Source organism: Castor canadensis, chromosome 2 (assembly GCF_047511655.1).
Source record: "Castor canadensis chromosome 2, mCasCan1.hap1v2, whole genome shotgun sequence".
Classification (NCBI taxonomy): domain Eukaryota; kingdom Metazoa; phylum Chordata; class Mammalia; order Rodentia; family Castoridae; genus Castor; species Castor canadensis.
In genome coordinates, this window is record NC_133387.1 from 31,399,744 (window position 1) to 31,422,364 (window position 22,621).

At 33.9% G+C, this 22,621-nt stretch overlaps 1 protein-coding gene across 8 annotated transcripts in view; it reads left to right on the forward strand.

Moving 5' to 3' along the window:
- The window catches only part of Cadps2 (calcium dependent secretion activator 2), a 546,589-nt gene that overhangs the window by 354,708 nt on the left and 169,260 nt on the right, over nucleotides 1–22,621 (forward strand). For all 8 annotated transcript variants that reach the window (XM_074064310.1, XM_074064333.1, XM_074064259.1 and 5 more), the window contains exon 9: nucleotides 7,073–7,139. In XM_074064310.1, the coding sequence (XP_073920411.1) occupies nucleotides 7,073–7,139 (67 nt within the window). The remainder of the gene's footprint in view (nucleotides 1–7,072; nucleotides 7,140–22,621) is intronic.

Consider the following 22,621-nt stretch of genomic DNA (forward strand, 5'->3'; position numbering starts at 1 on the left):
TATTTCAGATGTGACATGGAGAGTACAGTAAGAGACACAGTATGCCATGTTCTATTATTTGGATAACATATATTATAGTCCAAGCATATTGTGTTATAAAGATGGGTTAAATCTCAGTTTTTCAAACTAATCAGAAAATTAGTTCTTAAAATTTCATTAACTTTTGTGATAATATGTATATCAGCAGAAAATATATTGTATTTATAGAAAATGCTTAATTTATTAGTAAAATTCATTTCTAAGGGTCGTTGGCATAAGGGAAGCAAATCACAGAATATTACATTTGAATCTAATTTTTAAAATATGTATTCAAAGAGTATCTGCAGATCAAGCATTTAAAAGTTGTATAAGTATGGCTGTGTTAACATGTGCTAAAAAAGTCAATTATCTATTTGAAATTCAGCGAAAGTAGCTTTGTGGATATGCTGATTTTTGGTTTTACTTGAGGTTTATTTTTACCCGACTTCATTTTCTTCAGTAAGTCTGTTCAGCCATTTCATTTGTACTATAATGCATATCGTTAATGATCAGCATGTGTCTAAAGGAAAGTTTTTATTCCTATTGTCACAGAACATTCTGAAAGACTTCATGAAGACTACTTTTGTCTACAATGAAGGCTTCTAGATGTAACTGTTACATGTTTTTTCATCTGCCTTATTAACAGATGACTGTTAAGGATCACAAGAGGTTGCAGAGTTTTTCATGAGATACTCTCATGACCATATTTAACTATCAATATAAAAGATGAAAAAGTATGCTATTTACTTTCTTGGAAGTATGGATATTGAATTGAGGTTTGGTCGTTTCCTTAGAAAGAAAATTAAATGGGCAAGTACTAATATTCTTCTATTTTCTGTTTGCTTAAACTTTCCCCAATGACATATTTAAAGTATATAATAAAAGTATTTTATTCTTTATTTATCATACATTCATAATGCAGGTGAATTTCATTATGATAATTCCAGACATGAGTGCAGTGTATCTTGAACAAGTTCAAATCCTCCATTATATTCTCATTCCCTAAAATCAAAAATCAAAAATTTCAGTTTCTTTTGTCTGTGATATTTGAAGATAGAATGTGACCTTAGGATGGTTAAAAATTTTAAAAAATCATAGACAACTGTAACATTGAGACACGTTTGGTTATTTTTTTAAACCTGGTTTCCTAGTAATATATTTCTTTGGAACAAATAGCAATGCTCTCCATTATCCATTAGAAATAACTCTAGCCAAGGCAGTGCTACTTTGAGATTGTTGCTGTGTTTAGACTGACTTATGAAACCAAATGCTTCAAGGCTTTGCTCTTATGTGTTAAATCCAAGCATTGTGTCCATGCTGCTAATTTCTTTGTTACTTAATCCCTGTAAGAGGAGAAGATTTTAAAGTTAAGCAGGCAATTTTCATTCAAAGGGAACAACTTCATAATACTTAAGTTGGATGTATTGATGAAAGCAAACAGTTTTAAATAGTATCTGAGCAGTTGTTTTTAAATAGTTCAAAATATCCAGTTACATGAGTATTGTGGAAATATTTCAATGGAAAAAGTGTTATAGTCAGTGCACATTGGCTTTGGAAATATGTGCTTGTAAAAGATGTGCAATAGAGTATCTCTTTTCTCCTCTCTTAAATAATACCTGGATCAAATTTAACATTAATTAGGGCACTCTTTCCTAAAGCCATATTCTAATAGAATACTAAAGAATGGAGCATGACCACGACAATTGCTTTTGTTTTCCATCCATTTCTGACTTAACTGAAAGACTTTTTTTTAAAGATAAGGGGAGAAAAAGTGTTCATTTTGTTAAAAACCAAAATTCTGTAAATTGATGAAAATCAATAGTGGTGAAAGATCCCCCCCCCAAATTATGATTTTGTTTTTAAAATAAGGTGAAAAAATCCACAGTACCCATAAAAGTATACTTCTTTCATAATGTGTGATAAATACTTATTCTATTGGATAACATTGTAAATTGTCACACACACGCACACAAAAAGTTAAGTATGTGTTCCCAGTTTGACAGATATTTGGCAGATCTGATTTTACATATTCTTAAAAAAATGAAAATGAAAAAGTTCAGTCAATCCAGAGGAACATAGCAATGACTCAACAAATTACAAAATATTCAGGAAGAGTACAAAAGCAAGTTAGAAACTATTCGGGAAGAGTACTGTAGAGCTGACACCCTCTCCCCACCACACCAGCAGATCCATAGTATACTAACCAAGGATCTCAGGATGACACTCTTCTTGGATGACATCCTTCCTTTCACACCTTTATTTGGTAAAATACTGTTTCATAAATCAGTAAAACCCATTGTTAAGAATTCAGATGACAAAAAAGTAGGAAGACTGGTAAATGATACCTGTTGAAACTTCCAGGAATTGGAGAAGGGAAGGGAATGAAGGAGAGCAGTGGAGGGGAGAAATTCAAGTATGATATATTTGATACATTGTAAGAACCTTTGTAAATGCTACAATGTACCCCTACACAGCACAACAATAAAAAAATACTGGACTATTTTTACTAAACAGAAATAAATGACAATATCTGTCAAAAGATCTGTTTAATTAATGCTGTTGCCACTATATATCAAATAGATTTAATCCTGTCAGCTGAACCTTTTTTTTGTAACAGCAGTTATAATTGGTGTTTATCATAATGATCCCAAGATGCTATAAGGTCGTTTTTGAATCATTAAAGAAGATCAGATTATGTTTTATGACTATTTGAAGTCAAGTCAATTTATTGTGTATAAATTCTTTAAAACTTGGTATGGATAGGAATACAGTCTATTTATAGAGCAATTCATTTTTTCAGTAATTAACAATATCTAAATATTGCTATGTGAATATAATGAACAGTATCTATTTTTTAGTAAAATGTATTATCAGAGTACATATAATTTTTGTATATTTTTCTGAAATTAAGAAAATTATTTTGGGCCTTCGGTTCCATTAAAGAAATAATTTATAACCCAGCACTGAACATTTTTTAAAATGAGTAAATAACAGCATGGAGATTCCGTGGTAATTTAGGCATTGATGGGGTAGGAGAGAATGCATTTTGATTTCTACAAGATATTTTCTAATAAATAGATTATCCAGTGATATCAAATATTTAGATGACTTTGGCTCCTTTATTATTACTCCCCCATACTCTAACCCTTCCAAATGACAGAAATATCTACCTACAAAGAATATAGATTACTTCAACTTTTAAAACATGAGAAGGGCTTTGAGAACTGGAAACCTCATTTAACTAGGAAAACTTGGCATTCTCCCTGTACTCAAAATAAAAGAGACAAAGACCCTTGTGTCTCTGGGTATTCAGTTAGTCATATCAGAAATATTTATAGACTCATAAAAAACTTATCTCCAAAATATTTTAAGATAGTAACTTTTTCTGATTATAAAAGCTGTGCTCTCACAAGTTGCTAATGGTAAAGTACCACAGCTACTGTAGAATACAATTTGACAGATCTTATAAAGTTAAACATCCACTCTCAAAATGACCTAGCAATCCTCCTCCTGGCTACTTATGCAAGAGAAATGAAAATGTGTGCCAAGATTTCACACAAAAATGTTTGTAGTAGCTTTATTTTTCATGACCAAAAATGTGGGAACAAATCAAATGTCTGCCATGTGGTGAATGGATCACTTTATACAATGGAATATACTGCTTAGCAGTAAAAATGAATGGGCTCCTGGTGTGTACAGCAAGGGTGAATCTCAAAAGTCTTCTAAAGGAAACAATTAGATAAGAAAGGCTATGTACTATATAATTCCAGTTCCATGACATTGTGGTGATGAGGAACAGTGAGGTCAGAAGTCAAGTTAGTGGTCGTCAGAGCTGAGTATGTAAGGGAATGGAACAATCATAAAGGCCCGTGGGAATTCGGGAGAGATAGAAATACCCCACAAGTGGATTGTGGTACTAATTGCATAGCTATTTTAACATATCATGTTGTATACCTAAAACAGGTTTTTCTTTCCATAAAGTATGCCAGTAAACCTTGCTAAAAGAAACAAACAAAAGACATGATAAGTGTAGAAATTGTGGAAACGTAGAAAGGTATAAGGAAGGATAGAAAACTTATCTTTAACCTCACCATTCAGATATTAACTGTAGGCTTAACATTTTATTGCGTTTTCTCGATTTTTTCCCATGTGTCTATATGAGCTTATTATTTTTTAATTACTGTAAGAATTTTTCCATACCATTAATAATTTGTTTTCTTTTGGCATAACTTTTAATGACAACTTAATAACTATGTATATGAGTCTATATGATTGTTTTAGAATTTTTACATTTAAAAAATATTGAACTTTTTTGGTGATACTGGAGTTTGAACTCAGGGCCTTGTGGTATTTGTTAGGCAAGTGGTCTACCACTTGCATTCTCAGCCCTTTTTGCTTTAGTTTATTTTTGGATAAGGTCTTCTCACTTTTTTCCCAAGCCAGTTTCAGACTACAATCCTCCTACCTCCACCTCCCAGTAGCTGGGATTACAGATTTGTGCCATCACACTGGCCCTTGATAAACTTTTTTCTTCATTCTTTGCTTGCTTTTAAATACTTTTCCTTATGCCAAGAACCTACTTTTAGGTCAGTGAAAAAGCAGCTAGACAATAATACTTGGTACCTATTCATAAAACTCATCCTTATGGTGAAATAAGTCAAATTTGTTGAAGTGAGGTTTAAGATATTCTTCTTACTCAGCATGATTGTCTTTTCTGATGTATTTTACTCATGTCCATTTTTTGCATTAAAATTATGTCTGACAAATGTGAAAACTTTATAAGGACAGAATATTATACTTTTTCTATACACATTTATAATATAACATTCTTTATAACTAATCTTCTGTTAACAGTTCTTTTCTTATGTGGAGAGCCAGTAAAATTTTTATGAACAATTAGCTCTGAATATGTTTGGCCAATTATTACTTTCTGTATATGTTTGATTGAGTTCTTTCTTAAAAAGGAATAGCCCAAGATACTTCAAGGCCCTACATTCAAATACTTACCGTGGTTCCTTTCCCCAGTACCCATCATTTTGAATAATGCAGCTGGCCATTACTCTTCATGGAGTAGTGCTGTCAATAAGACTCACACACACTTGTGGTATAGGTGGTTTGTGTATCACTATTCACTTTCACTTGTATATAACCTAACTTCCCAGAAGACTGCAAAGTAACACATTTTGAGAGCTGAGAAACAGGCTGTGGTCATACGCAGAGGCTATTCCCAGTGGCCTCAATGTTCCTGGGCAGCTATTGGGTGTACATCTTGCCAGATCACTTTTATAGAGGGCATCTGTCATTTCCACAGTAGTTAGTTCCCAAGGTCACTGCTGTTAACCCTGTAATAGAAGCTTGAGTGTGTGCATTTCAGGAGAGAGAAAATATATAGGAAAGACAGAAAGAGAGCAGCTGAGCCCCTATCACTATAACCACTGAAGAGAAATTAGAGGCTAGAGCAAAGGTGTACAAAAGGTTTAAAGGCGACCTTGAGAAGAAACAGTGAACAGGTGAGAATAAGAGCAGTGGACATCCTGCCACCATGAATTTACATTGCATCCACAAGTACAGATGGTTGCATAAGGGCACCTTGAGAGCCAGTTAAAAGCTCACCAAATTCTTAGCTACCTGATATGTCTGAAAAAAATATATACAATTGATTTACAACATTTGGGTGATGCTTCCAATGAAAGAATCCAGTGGGTTTTGATTGGTTTTTGTTCGATTGGTTGGTTATTTTAGCAATAGTGGGGTTTGAACTCAGGGCCTCACACTTGCTAAGCAGGTGCCATTATTAAGTATGAGTGTAGTGTTGAATCCTTACTTTTGCACATAACATTATATTATGAAATTTTTCTCTATTATTAATTTTACAAAAAACATGACTTCAGTTGCAGCAGTAATTTTTCCCTATGGATATGCCAGCATTTAATTAATAATTCCATTATCCTTGAGAATTTTGGTTGTCACTAGTTTTCAGTAATATAAATAACACTGTTCTGTGTTTCTTTGCAACACACATTTTTATGTGCACCTCTAATTGTTACTTTAATAGTTCCAGTTTGAAAAGGTAGGACTATTCCTACTTATTGCCAGGAACTACCCACTGGTAGTGTCCATTCATGCCAACATACCTTATGCAACATCCCATATTACTCTTTTTCAAAAGAAGCAAAAGCTGTGCTTGTTTTGTTTCACCAAAGACAGAAAACAAAAATTTAACCTAAAATTTCAACTATGAAAATTATGAGAGAAGATCTGGAGACTTTTTACCACTGGAATTATTTGTAAATGAAGTTAGTTTGAATAACTAACCTCTGTACATTCAACCTTCATGTCATAAAAAAAAAAACGTTGTGATGAAATGTTGAACTGTATTTCTTTAATTTAAAATTAAGTCTGTATTTCCACTTTTGTAGAAGGTGTGTATATGTGGTCATCTTCATTATTACCTGCATTTCTTAGTTGAAAAATGTACATTGTAATGCTTCCATAAGTCTGGTAATTTCCAAAATGACCTCATGAGCAGGGCCCTTTGGAAATCAGCAAATCCTGTGCTGTCATTTGTTAGGTAAGACAATGGAAACTGAGATTGGTGTGAGTCACCCAACTGGACACTGACACTTCATCCTGTGTTCTTGACTCTGCACCCAGCTCCTCCTCAGGTCACACTCCTCAGCTCTGATCATCTGAGAATTAAAGAAGTCAGTACGATGTTCTTGACTCATAGCCTTTGTCTCTCCTGAGAAACGAAGATAAGAATAAAATTCCAACTGGTTCTTTGATTATCTTTTCTAACTCCTACTTCACTCAGTTTGTAGGAAGGACTGACAAATTGATAAGCCACATAAATCAATTCCCTTTCAAGAACCTAGAGTAAGCTCTGTCATTTTGTAACACAGAAGCTGCATGTTGTCTCAGATTCCAAATGAACTAAACTTTGCCTTTAGCAGGCTGGTCTAGAAAATAAATGCCTGTGTAAGAAATATGATTGCACAGGACCACAACATTACCTAGTTAAAGAATTATTTTGCTTATTTGTCTTTCTTACCAGATACCTGTATGCCCTTGGACAGAAGGTTTGGAAAAGATGGAAAAAACGTTACTTTGTTCTTGTTCAGGTTAGTCATTTTTTCCTTGTTACATAATTACTCTAAGACAATGGTTCTCAAACTTTTATTTGTACATGTTATATCAATCAATATTTCCTGTATTAGAAACAAAGCTGAGAAATTTTAAATACTTGATTCATTTTAAAAGAAAAGCAGTAAATCCATTACATGCTACACAAATAAAACTATGTAAAATAACTAGTTCCTAAGCCAGGCAATGTAGCTAAGCAACACAGTAGTACATCTTACTGTCGTGTGTAATAGAATGTAGCCATATTGTCCTATCAGTTGTGTTCAACATTCTGCAATATCAGATAAAATGTAGTCTTTGGAAAGCTCTGCTGTATACTCCTAAGAGAATAAGACTTAAAAAGGCAAAACAAAAACCAACCAAACAAACAAAAAAACCTTCTGATTATTGTGGTAAAAATTGTTTTGACCACAAAAGATCCTTTGAAAGGGACCTTCAGGATTCCAAGACCATCCTGTGAAAATAGCTGCATCATCCTGATATGTTATGGAAATACCATAGCCCTTTTAATCACACGTTGATGTAAATATACATATATTATTATTCACTTAAATATTTTTAATTCGCCTTGATTGTGATTGGATTCTGAACATAACAGATTATTGGAATATGTGGCTTGACTGATTTTTTAAAAATCATTGATACCTTTTGTTTATAGAATATGCTCATTACCTTTATATCAAAGCATAAGTTTCTGAATAATAGTCATTCCATTCCATGATAAATTCAAGCTATTTCATTCTCAGTTGAAATATATGAGACAAGAGTCAGTCTTGGAATTCTTAGCACAAAAGAGTCTGTAAAAATCTCATTGATTTCATTCACACATTAAGCAAGCTTAACTGGGTTAGATCAGAATGACATGGTAAAATGCCAAGGAAGGAAAGTTATCATTCACTGTCTTCCAGAGATAGAGCTGTCTATCAGTTTCTAGATAAAATTACTTTATCAGTGTCTCATGATACCATGGGATCTACATGAAAAGTGTAAAAAATAAGTCAAAAGTAGTTTTATGTACATAGCAGAGTGCCAATCTATTTTATTCTTGGCTAAAATAAAACCTTTTGTTATGTGGTTAGAAGTAGTAAGGAAAGGTTCATGTACACACAGAGTCAATCTTTTGATATAGTGCTCATGGAAGGATTTGAGTAAGGATTCCTTGTTTAGAATTCTCAGTGATCTTTCAAAACCACACCAATGAGACATAGCTGTAGATTCCAGGTTTAGTTTCTTTACATTGGTCTGACAATTTAAATGCCTTTATAAAGCAATTTGAGTATAGATTCTTCTAGGCATTTTAATTTTACTCCTATACTGCAGATGTCTCACCTACATCTAATTTGTCAAGTTTGTCATGGGAATTTGTCAAATCTTTCTAAAGCATGCAGCTGATTCTTCATAGAAACAAGCTTGTTTTTCAACTAAATTTCATGCAATTAACTTCGTATTTTCATCAGATGACATCACTGTTAGAAACTGAGTTGACTCTTAGTAAGCAAAAGTTTAACTGGTAGAAATATGTAAGAAAGAATGTGAGACTGTAACCTAGTGAACACAAATATTTAACAAGTCATTTGAATTAGTCACTGTGTTTTAAAGAATGAATGGAGACAATTTATTAGTCCGGAAACTTGGCTAAATGACAAGCTAATAGAGTTTCTAATGTACATTTTTTTAATAGAAAGATTAGGCTTTCATAGATCTGTTTTTAAGAGGTCAAATGATAACCTCATGCTTTTGGATAGATAAAGGTTAAAGTCATCATTGCTCCTTATTTTTTAGCACATGATCACAAGAATAAAAAGTTGCAGCACAATATGTATACTTTGGTTATCACCCAGTAGACAGTTTAGAAATGAAAGAAAAAATTAGAAAACTTTGAGATATAAATTGGTACATCTTTAGGGAAGATTAACTGTGGAGCTAAAAGATCTCCTGATAACTAAGATATGTATTTGACATTTTAAAAGGCAAAATCCTATTTACATCAAAGTAGGTGGTAAAACCATATGCTCCATAATTGAAATTTAGAAAAAAAATGCCACCAAAGTATAATGAATTTGGATTTATTCTACATGTAGTATTTTAACATTTGAAGTCATATAAATATATGATACATGGATATATACATACGTATACACATGCTCACACAGAAAAACCTATGTCCAAAGGTATTATTATACATGACAGTACTGACAACTTTTTCAAGTTTCAAACACAGTTGAATATTCCTTTCAATTCCAAATGTAATGGGTAGACAAATTGAATGCTCTCATTTCAAAATCAAGGGGGATATGTATGGAGATCCAAAGAGAATGACCCATTGGGAAGAACCGGGTAGTTTTCATTAGTATTTTTAAAGACAGCTCTCATTCTCTCCACACACAGCTTGTAGGTCCATACCTACAGGCTGCATTATTGAAAGGTAAAGGAGTTGTTTTTCCTAGGGAGGATGGTGTACCTGCTGTGTCTGCTGCTGCCGTTGGCAGAATGGTGCTCTGGTGATAATGTGAATCTCATCACCACTTGTGAGTGTGGATTATATGAGTGATTGAACTGGAGACCTAGCCATCAGCCCAAGAATTTGTGCTCATAAAAATTTATGGAGAGTCAGGCTTGCCCAGCTGCAAAGTCATTGTTCAAAGTGAACACTCAAGGAGCCACTGGGGTAAAAAGACACATGTAAACATTAACATTGAACGCAAAAATTTCTATTTGAATTAGAGCCAAAAGTGGGAAAATAAATCATCTGTTAATGTTGGATGTTTGTTTAGTTTCTTAGTAAGATTAGTTTGCATTTCCATTTCAATTCTGACCCTGATAGAGTTACAATATTAAATACATTTTAATGCTTTCTAAGTGACTGCAATTTTTTAATGGAGATAAATTTTGGTTCAAGCCAAACTGAAAGAAGAGTGATTTTTTTATATTTGAAATCTTACCAAAATTAAGTTTTCTTTTTTTTTTTTTTTACATTTGTTCAGTGTTTTAGTATTATATTTGGAAGATATCTTTGGCATGAAGTACTTAAAAAACTATTTCATTGTAGTTCGTTTTAATAAAACCATTTGATAGCTTTAAAAATTCTCCTTGTGATTTAACCAAATGGAACTATTCCTTCTATATTCTTCTAGCACCTATTGAAATAACTCTATTAAACAGGCATTGTAGCTAGGTGCCGGTGGCTCACATCCTAGCTACTCAAGAGGCAGAGATCAGGAGGATCACAGTCCTAAGCCAGTCTAGGCAAATAATTCGCAAGACCCAACCTTGAAAAAACCCATCACAGAAAAGGGCTGGTGGAGTACTCAAGGTATAGGCCCTGAATTCAAGCCCCAGTACCACAAAAAAAAAAAAAAAAAAACATTGCATAGTCTGTTATGCATCCAAAAGCTCTGAAGCACTTTGGTATTAGCATAGTCATTGTTGTCTTTAATCTGATACTTATTAAGCAGTTACTTGCTGTCACATATTTATCTGTAGCACTTTCAATGTGTTATCTTATTTACTCCACAGAATAAGCCTATAAGGGTAGGTGTTATTGTTATCTCCATTGTTCATAAAAGGTTTACATACTTCTCCCAGGATTCACTTAGTATGGGGTAGAGTTAAGTAAATCCAGTCCTGTTAGGCAATGAACAAAGCTCATTTCCTCTGCCATAAAACTGTGATTAACAGTAGCTGTGAAGACAAACAGATATGTAAAAGTCACTGTGGATCATTAATACCATGAGGTGGAAAACAGTGTCACTACATTAAAGAAAAGACCAGGGAGTGATGGCATGAAGAGCCGTCTGCTCAGAAAGGCCACTTACTGTGTGACATCACTGGAACCTGCAGTAGACATCAATGCTGTTCTGGCCCCATCTCAAGTGTTCACTGCTTGTTGTCAGTGTGTCAGACTCATGACTTGAAATTGCTGCAAACAACAGCAGGCTACCAAGACATAATGTTAATTACATATTGGCTGGGTTGGCACGGGATGTAAACAGCCATGCCACTGAGTGTGATCTGTGCATGTTGCAAACATATGAGCACTGTTGGTAAGATGCCACCAAGATCTGCTTTAAACATAAAGTAGTGGCTGCTCCTGCTTATTGATTTCTGAAAGATCCAGCACACCTGGGCCCACTGCAGCAGACTCCTCTCCTGTACTGAGGATGCTACTCCTGCAGACAGAATGTGAAGTTTGTCATATGGGTCTAGGTTTAGTCTAAGAAACCAGCTGGTGTTTTCTCTAGCCGTAGGGTAATGTGAAGTGAATAAATGCACTTCTGTCACATCATTAAAGTCATGGGCTAGTGGCTCTATAGCGGTATGTTTTAAAATGGACATATTTAGTGTAGGATAAACCAACCATTTAATACTGATGTAGAAAATGAAAGGCCCTCATCAGCATTCCTACCCACATCTACCATCTTACTCCATTCTCACTCTCAAACCATTGCTAATCCTGTGGCCTCCTAAATTGTCCTGTGTGTGTGTGTGTGTGTGTGCATGTGTGTGCATGTGTGCATGTGTGTGCGTGTGTGTGTGTGCATGTGTGTGCATGTGTGCGTGTGTGTGTGCAGACACATACACCTGTATCTACCCCTAATGGAATCATTCCACATATTTTTTGTTCTGTGAATTTCTTTGTTCCCCTTTAAAAATACAGAAAAGTTGCCTTGTCAGCATGTAAAAAAAATATTAATTTAATGAACTATTGTATTCTATATTATAGATAAGCATTATTTATATATCAGTTCCTCTTTTTAAAATTTTTTTTATTGTTTTGCTGGGTGTGGGTACATTGTGGCACTTACAAAAGATCTTACAATGTATCAAATATATCACACTTGGATTTTCCCCCTCCCTCCCCTCCCCATTTCTGGAATAGTTTCAACAGGTATCATTTTTGCATTTATATACATATGTACACAATATTTGCACTATATTCACCCTCCTACTCCCTTTCCCTGCCACCTCCCCCTTCTCACTGGTACCCCCCTGGGCAGGACCTGTTCTGACTTCCTGTTCTCTGATTTTGTAGAGGAAAAAAGAAAAAGGAAAAACAGAAAAAAAAATAACATTTTTGCTTGTTTGAGATAAATGTAACCACGGAGGGAGTTTCCTTGTGATATTTCCATGTATATATGTATTATAACACCAACTGGTTCATCCCCTCTATTGTTCTTCATTCTACCTTAGTCCCTTTCTTATGGTGACTACAGGCGGTTTAAGAATTCTATACTCATTCTTGTATAGAGAGTATGTCAAACAAATTCATCTTGTTAGTTTCCTTCTTTTGCCCTACCCCTCATATGTGACCTTTCCTTAGTGTGACCAATTTTTCATCAGTTCCTCTTGTTTATACATTTATTTTTATCAACAATGTTACCATAAATATATAAACAATTCTTATATATTAATCTTTGTGAGAGTAATCCTATAGAAATGAAATTACTATATTGGTCAAAGGGCCAATATACTTGTAATACTAAGATTATAAATCTTTAGATGACTTGTGAATGCTTAAAATTCTCCAAAATTGGCTGGGTTTTGGCTCACTTTTTTTTTTTTTTTTTTTTTTGCAGCTCACTATTATGTTGACTCTCATTTTATCTTTTAAATTGCACATCTTCAGTAGAAAAGAAAGTTGAAAATTCTTTTATTTGTGGAGTTTATTAGGAAAATGACAGAAGAAAATAAATTTTATTTTAAGTAACTTTTATGATAGTTGGGATTCTTTCTTTCTTTCTTTTTTTGAGTCAGGGTCTCCCTGTGTAATCCCAGCTGGCCTTGAATCTACCCTTCTCCTGCTACTACCTCTTAGTGCTGGGATTATGGTCATGTACCACCATACCCAGTTGTCTAATTGAATTTTTCATAGCAAAAAAATAAAAGATGATAATGCTGATCATAATTGCCATAATAATTTGAATGATTTGCCCTCAAATGTTAACAGACTTAATGTATTTATTCTTGAAAATAGCTCTAAAATGGACTCAAATGAGTATTTACCTATAACTCAAAAGGTAAGGTTATAAAAGGAGACAGGCAAAGTGGAGTATAAAAGGTCTGCATTCAGTAAGAACAATCTTACCTGGGTCGGCCACTGATGCCAATGGGAAAATTCTCTTTCACTTATGTCCTGTGTTCTCTTAAAAAGAAAAAAAAAAAGATTGTTATTATTTTCATGTTTAGCTTCCAGGGCAATGTCTGATTTCTCTTGTCTGCGCATCTTATAGCTGTATGAGAAAGGAGAGGACTGATGAACAAGAATTGTCCTATATTGTAAAGTCTGGGTTCAATTTTGTGGATTTACTGGGTTTTTTTGAAAATTGCTTTACAAGACTCCACTTGAAAATATTCTGTGTACTTGTCATCCTGTATATGTATGTATTCATATGGATACACACCTTTATATAGTCTTCAACCTAAATGGTGTGCCTGCCAAATAACACTCAATAAAATTTGCTATATCAATTAATATCTATTCTTTAATTTGGGTTCCTCATCAAACCCCCCTACATGGGACATGAAAATCACTTACATTGAGCATACCTAACTAAAACCTAGATGCATCCCTGGTCCCTCTTTTCCTTACCTCCCTGTCAATCACAGAATACTTTGTTGTGTATCCAAAACACTGTTCTATTTGTATCTACTCCTCTCTGTCTTCTCTGATCCTATGCTAATTGAAACTGCCATCATCTTCACATAGACTCCTCCAGTAGCATTCTAGCTGTTTTCTGTGCTTCCACTTCTACCATTCCCCTTACAATCTGTCCTTCACATAGCCAGAATAAACTATTTGAAGCATAACTCACATTACAAAAATTTGCTCCATAAATCTTTCAGATGACTTTCCATTTCCCTTAGAATAACCCAAGACCATGACCTAGAGAAGATCCCCATGCTTTCAAATCACTGAGCAGTGTATTCACTTCTAATGTTCTACCTCAAATGAATCGCAGTGTCAAAAGCAGGACTTTGTCATCAGCCCCTCTCCAATAATACCTTGGATAAATGTATAATGTGGGTTTTGTGGTATTTGTGTGTAAATGTACCTTTGGATTAAGTCCCTACCTTTCACTCAGATTGTTTGGCTATCCCTTAACCTCTCTATAGAAATAAACACTGCTTTTTTTTTCCCAGGACTGGCTCATTCTACCTATACGTTTATATATAAGTTCAAATGTACTTTTTCAAATGTGTCTTTTCTACTTACTCAATTTAAAGTACCTTCCAACTCCCTATATATTATTCTGTTTTAAATTTACCAGAGCATTTATTTCTAGTTAAAATTATATTTTATTTATATATTTAATGTTTGTATCTGTGTACTCTTTCTAGAGTGTATGCTCCTTGAAAATAAGGACTTGTCTTCCTTTTAGTCTGCTTATCACTACCTGGTACATAAGTAGAAGTGAAAAACATATTTGTTAAGAAAATGAATATATGTAGATCACTTTGAGCATTCCTATTGAAAGACAGACATTCCCTTCTTTAATTTATACAATGACTGCTAGATCTTTTCTTTTGCCACTTGGTCAAGACAGTTAAATATATAAATTCCCTTCAAATCTTTTAGGATCTTGAAGAGGTGTTCATTTTCCTTGATTAAATAAAGCTCTAGGGTTTAAAAAAATAACTTCATCAGCACCTTTGGCCTCTGCCAAGAATATTTCCAGCTAAGGATTTTTAAAGCCTTAATCTTTACTGAAATTAGATAGTGGCAGTTGCTAAGCTGCCAGCTGTTAACCTGATCCATACAGTCCTAATACAACATACACAGCAAGCACTGTGGCCTCTAAAATCTCACAGTTAGCACTTGCATGTGTGGACACAGACAGGTGTTGAACAGGTTGGCAATTAAAAACAAAATGGGAGGTTTCCTTATTCTAGATGCAGGTACTTTGTAGGAGAACAGCAAAGTAAGCTAAGGTGCCCCGTCAAAAGTAATGATGCTGAAACCAGACTTAATGCTGTCCTCATATTAAAGTCTGTTTATATTCTCCCATTCTCAACAAATTCATTCTTTATGGAATTACTAAGAGTGGATTGAGTTAAGAATACTGGATGTTTGATTGCTGTACTTCCATTAAAGGGATTTTCAGTTTCAATATAGAAAATTGTGTAAGCTTTGTTCAGTAGTACACAAGGAAGCTGTGAGTGAAAACCTATCAGAGTAGTCAGGCCACCTGTTCCCATGTGGTTCTCTGGCAGTGGTGATGGTGCAGAATGAGTGGGAGACTGCAGCATGATTTCTAACCGGGAGCATGGAAAAGGGTGACCCCCTGATTCCTAGAGCTAACTTTTCTGCAGCATAATTTAACAATTAGTGCCATCTGACACCACAGTTTTTTCAGAGTACAACTTCTACAGATCATGCTTGACCTGGATACTGGCTAGCAAACAGTAGCTGAAAGTATTAACATTATTCAAAAGAATTCACCTGAATTTATACTCCTTGGAATGTGACTTAGCATGACCATGAAAAAAGAGTGGGTAAAATTAAGAACTTCGAGGGATTCTAGAGTTAAAAGAAGTCTAACATATGCCATCATTGTATGGACATAGAATCAGAACTTAGTGAGTCATGAGGATAGCACCAATAGTGAGCTGCTACCAGGGCCAATGTCTTCCAAAAACCAAGTTGCACTTTTTAGTTGTAGCATGGGTCAGATTTCCTCATTGTCAATGATAGCTCTGCTCGTCGTTGGTATTTCATTACTCTTCCATCTGTATTCTTTGTTTGATCTCAAGGCCCAATTATCTATGACAGATTCTAGATCTGTTGGGTGATTTTGAGGTATTTACAAAAACAAGATATTAAAAGAAGTACAAACTACAGTAAAGCAAGTGTTTTACTGTTTCTTCACTTAAATGATGACTCTAGAAATGGGGTAATTTATCTAAAGCTATAGTTTTTGGTTTTTATTTTTTAGTTCCTTTAAAGACTCCTACCTTGGTACTTGAGATTTTATATAACTCTCATGTTTAAAAAATCATATTATATTAAGCTAGCAAGAAATACAGTACTTAAAAAAGCAACTGTGTATGTACTCCAGGTAATATAAAGGGGGGGGGAAAGCAATATTAATTTAAGAATTTTCTACTACATACCTTTTGACTGCTTGTTTTTAGATCTAAATCTTAATTGGTAAGAGAGATTTTCACATTTTAGGTGGATTGCACATATCAAGGCTGGATTCTTTAACAGGTGACAACAAGAACATATCAATAATTTAAAGAAATTTAGAGTTGCCAAAATTTGGGGTTTTAAGAAACAAAACTTTCTAAAAATTTGTATTACAATTATTCATGATAATGTCCATTAGAAATAGATCAATGTGGTATCAATAACCACATTTAGATGCATTGCCACTCTTCCCTGTCTCCTTCAGTTTTAATTCATTTGCTTATACCTTCAACACACATCTTCAACAACACAGCCACTTGTGTTCTTAGTTTGCCAATAAAGATATAGTAAGAAACAACCCATAATCATGGGGAGAAAGAGAGAAGTCAAGAAAGGGGAGAAAACCAAGTGAGGCAAGAAGACAGAAGGCAGAAAGATGGAGAGTCAAGCAGTTCATTCACAGCCTGTTAGCATCTATCTCTTTACTCTTTGTTTTTCTGCAAAACAATTCACCATGCCAAATAATTTTGGTATCTCTTTAATTGTAATTCTTTTCTTTCTTGCAATCTCAGTTTGTGAGATTAACTTTCTTTTTCTGACTCTGGGCAATGCTGTTAACTCCAAGCTAAGTGTAAATATACAATAAATATTGTTGAATAGATAAATGCATGAATGGCTGAGAGAACTGATTTCTAATAAGAACGCAGAGAAGTTCATGGCAGTAATTTGCCATTCTGATTAGAAGTAATAAAAACTAATTCTCAGGTTTCTAAGAGACATCAAAGAAGGACCAAATACGTATTTGTAAAAGACCAATTAGAAAAACTCACTCACATTAGTCTTTAAAGCATTTCACATATGTTTTTTAAATTAATTTTTATAACTGCACATACTCCTCAAGTTTTCATCATAAGCTTAAGTCACTCCAATGGATGCAATTTCAAAATAAAACCATGAAGTTACTTATAACTATGTTCAACAGAATCTAAATGCTCTTATATTTTATATCTTCCTACAACCACTGAATTCTTATTTCCATTGCTCATCTGCAATAGAATTTATTCTTATGAACTAATGTTATGCCCAAGATCTCTTGATTGTTCTGTCATACTACTATGGAACATTTTTTAAGTCTACAAATTTGGACTATTTCTTAAATCTTATAAACAAAGACTATAAGGGTTAAATTTTTATAGCTAATTATAATTGCAATTATACATAGTACACAGCAGCACACATAAGATTAAAACACAGAAGTGTATGACACATTTTAGAAAACAATTATTAACTTTAAAAAGTTAAATTTTATTGGCAATATTTTTCTTAATGAGCTAGATATGGCCTCTCTTCCCAACTGATTTGTGAATGCATATTCTTCATTCTAGACTGAGAAAGGTTTCACAATTCTGTTTTTGTTATCATTTTTAAGAGATTTAAACATCCAGAGGCTGCATGTAGTGGAAATGTTATGTACTTATATATGAAAATGGAAAAATGAGACATGTTGAAACTATTCCAGGAATGGAGGGTGGGGATAATAAAGGAGAATGATGGAGGTGGGAAATTCAACTATGATATATTGTAAGAACTTTTGTAAATGCCACAATGTACCCCCAGTACAACAATAATAATATTATTTTTTAGAAAGAAAAAAAAAGTTATAAGCATGGTAAAACCTACTCACCCAAATAAGCAGATGGAATTAGAAGTTTTGTTAGAGTAACTCATTTCTCAAATTGTTTGTTTCTTGAGCTCTTGGTTGGATACTCCAAGCATTTAGTGATATAACATAAAAACATTTTAATATCTCTTAGTTTATAACTAAATTATGTCATCCTACAATTTTGCTGAAAGCAAAAAAACCAAAAGTGTGCAAAGCACCTGGCTTTCAAAACGTGTGTTTTCCCCTGAGCATAGAAAACCATACAATTGCAACAGGAATTTCTTCCTGGTAGAAGATGAAAACTGACCTAGAGACTGTCCTTTCTACTCACTGTCCAGCTCAGAATTAGAGAGCAAATCAAAATAGCACTGCAGTGGGAGATTCAGGGGATCGGGGGATATATGTTGATAAATAGCAACAAAATATCTGCAGAAGGTCACCATTTGTTCTAGGACAGATAAAAAGAGATGGGGTGAACTAATATGGAAACCAATGAAGAGAGTAGGTCATATTAAAATTCAATTTATTGATTTTATATTTTTTGATAATTTAAAAAAAATATGAACCTATTAACTGTGCAAATGAGCTAAGGGATTTGGATGAGATTACTAAAAGAAATCTGACAGAAATCATTGGTAAAACTTTTTTAAAAAACAAGTAAATTATAATTTAGGCAGGAATGTACAGAATAAACCCTGTATAAACCAAAGTCAGCACCATAGAAGACACCATAGGAATGCTAAAATAAATGAAATGAAATGAAATAATAAGGAAAGAAAGTAAATACAGAGTATATAACAAAAAGTCTGCTTTTTCATGTGTGAAGAAGAGAAAAAAAGGTAAAGGAAAGAAACAATGAAGCATAGGAAAAGACACATTTTGATATCAAAAAGAATTCATCTATAGGTAAGTAGATTTTCTGTTTCAAGACATTTAGTAAGAAGAGATCTACATGTAAATTGTTCCAAATATTTTTTTTCATTTAAAAATACATTGTTCTCCAATTCCATCCATTTATCAGCAAATGATAACATTTCATTCTTCTTCATGGCTGCATAAAATTCCATTGTGTATAGATACCACATTTTCTTGATCCATTCGTCAGTAGTAGGACATCTTGGCTGTTTCCATAACTTGGCTATTGTGAATAGTGCCACAATAAACATGGGTGTGCAGGTGCCTCTGGAGTAACCTGTGTCACAGTCTTTTGGGTATATCCCCAAGAGTGGTATTGCTGGATCAAATGGTAGATCAATGTTTAGCTTTTTAAGTAGCCTCCACATTTTTTTCCAGAGTGGTTGTACTAGTTTACATTCCCACCAGCAGTGTAAGAGGGTTCCATTTTCCCCACATCCTCGCCAACACCTGTTGTTGGTGGTGTTGCTGATGATGGCTATTCTAACAGGGGTGAGGTGGAATCTTAGTGTGGTTTTAATTTGCATTTCCTTTATGGCTAGAGATGATGAGCATTTTTTAATGTGTTTTTTGGCTATTTGAATTTCTTCTTTTGAGAAATTTCTGTTTCTCTGGTAAATGGATGGAATTGGAGAACATCATTCTGAGTGAGGTTAGCCTGGCCCAAAAGACCAAAGATCGTATGTTTTCCCTCATATGCGGACATTAGATCAAGGGCAAACACAACAAGGGGATTGAACTTTGATCACAAGATAAAAACGAGTGCACACAAGGGAGATATGAGGATAGGTAAGACACCTAAAAAATTAGCTAGCATTTGTTGCCCTCAACACAGAGAAACTAAAGCAGATACCTTAAAAGCAACTGAGGCTAATAGGAGAAGGGGACCAGGAACTAGAGAAAAGATTAGATCAAAAAGAATTAACCTAGAAGGTAACACACATGCACAGGAAATTAATGTGAGTCAACTCCCTGTATAGCTATCCTTATCTCAACTAGCAAAAACCCTTGTTGCTTCCTATTATTGCTTATACTCTCTCTACAACAAAATTAGAGATAAGGGCAAAATAGTTTCTGCGGGGTATCAAGGGGGTGGGGGGGAGAGGGAGGGAGTGGAGTGGGTGGTAAGGGAGGGGGAGGGGGCAGGGGGGAGAAATGACCCAAGCCTTGTTTTCACATATGAATATCAAAAAAATAAAAATTAAAAAATTAAAAATAAGTAAAAATAAAAATACACTGTATCAGGGATGTGTTCGCTTAATTACAGAAACCAATAGAGCGATATCTATTAATAGGAAGTTATATGACTAAAGAATTTAGTTCTCATCTAAGAAATCCTTCATGGATACAAGCACAGGAAAGATGTTCTTATGTGTCTGAGGATTCAGGAAATACAAAATTCACCTTCCTGAAAGTACTTAAAGGGGAATGCCTGATATTTGAGAAATAACTGAATAGTGTCTCAAGAGATATGAAACATAAGACATAAATGAATTATAGAATAAAGATAAGTATATAGTTTAATCTAAATTACTGTTGTAAAGTATTTTGAATCAAACATAAGGAAAGTGATTAAGATAGGCTATAGAAATAAAAAATAATTATCACAAAATGTGAATCCTAAATGCTAGATTTTGTTAAAAATAATGAATAGAAAAATAAAAATAGTTTCTATTCCTCATGTTATCTAAAAAGCAAGAAAAGTGATTTTATTTTTAATACGTAAGAGAAAATATGAAGTTTACTGTCTTTGAAAACTTTTAAACTATTATAGAATAAAAGTAGAATTCAAAAACTTGTTAGTGACTGTATAATAGAAGACATAAAGCAAAAAGTAAGACAGAAATATAGTTTTTACTATACATGAGTTAAATAGACTGTTGATTCTCAGAATGAAATTAAAACCATGATCCATATATCTGGTAGTCATAAGAGACATCAAAAAGCAGACACAAGATAAAGCAGAATGACATGCTAACTTTGAACCTAGTAAACTTTAAAAGAAAAATAAACACATGCAAGGGTTATAATTGTATATTGATTGCAGATGAAATCAGTAATTACTATATGAAACAAATTATGGTGATTAATTGAATGTGTATCTAAGAAGAGAAAAATAATAAAGGGATAAGCCTTATCTCCTTTTTATTCACTTTTCTCTCTAATACTTACAGTAATCCTTGTGATTCAGTACTCTTAAATAATGACTTTGTCAGAAATTAAGAGGTAATTGGCCTGTTATTTATGAAAACAGTTCTTTTGAGTTTCAGAATGACAATTATAAAATAATGTGGAAGGAATACCCAACTAGAGTGAGGAGACATGCTCTAAATCTAAGGTGGTCATTTCTATCCCAGCAGCCTGGGGTTCCTCACCCATGAATACTGGAGTAGGGAATCACCATCTCAAGGGCCCAGATACCTTGTTTCTCAGTAAAAGTTTGTTTTAGGTCATACCTTTCTTTGGCTTTGCTTTGCTTTGCTGCGCTGTGCTGTATGTATAGTGTTGTGTTGTGTTTTTGGGACAGAGTCTCATTGTGTATCCCGTGTTGTCTGGAACTCACTAGGTACCCTAAATTGGCTTTGAACTCACGAAACTTCTGCCACAGCCTCTCAAATTCTGGTATTATAAGGATGAGCCACTGTGCCCAGCATGTTTTAAGGAATTAGCCTAAAGTTTATTTTCAACAAAGCTTGGTTCTCAGTTTAATTATACCTTATTTAATGATATGTAAGTCCTCTATGGTTATTATCATAGTCTCTAGATTCAAATATATTCTTTTCAAATCCTTACTGCTGTATAATCAAAACCTACAATACTATCAAATGCTATGATAATCTTTTATTCAGTTGGTTAATTTTTTTTTTTGTGGTACTGAGGTTTGAACTCAGAGTGTACACCTCAAGCCATTCACCCAGCCCTCTTTTGTGATGGGCTTTTCCATAGGATTTCACAAATTGTTTGGGCTGGCTCCAAACTGCGATGATTCTCCTGATCTCTACCTCCTGAGTACATAGGATTATAGGTGTGAGCCATCAGTGCCCAGCCAACTGGTTAATTTTTGCTGATTAAAGACTGGTAGAATGTTAAGATAATACTCTCAGGAAGTAAACACATAATACTGAGAAATTCAGCCCCATATATGCTATTATATAATATGTATCTTTCATATATTAATTAGATTTAGAATGAAATTACACATTTTGTTGTATTCTATTATAATTTCAAAAATACTTACCTTTTTTACTGACTGGGTTTCAGTTCACACTACCTTCCAATATTTTAGCTTTACCTTTTCCTCTGAGTAATAAAATGCATAAAAGTATCTCAGGACTTATATGAATCAGAGGTTTTTGAGAAGGAAAGAAAACCTTTTTAAATGTGAGTAATCACTCCCTAACTAGTTGTTTCCCAAGTTAGTGTTTGGTTCTTTGTTTAGCAATGCTGTTTTCCCTGAATTTCTATAGCATTTTGATTGCTTTCTTATGACTATGGTTACATCATAGCTATTTATGTATCCTGAAAGACTAAGGCCTGGTTCTTCTATGACTCTTACAGTTATGTCCATTATGTAGTGTAGTCAGTGTTCAAGACCTGCTCCTTGGATGAGAGACTGAATTTGGTCTCATTTATTGTTTCATGAACATTTTAAATAAAACATTTGACATTCGAAATCTAATCTAATTTTTCACAGCAAATGAAACAGTGCACTTAAGATTACAAGTTGAGCTATTTGGGCTGCCAAGCTCAAGATG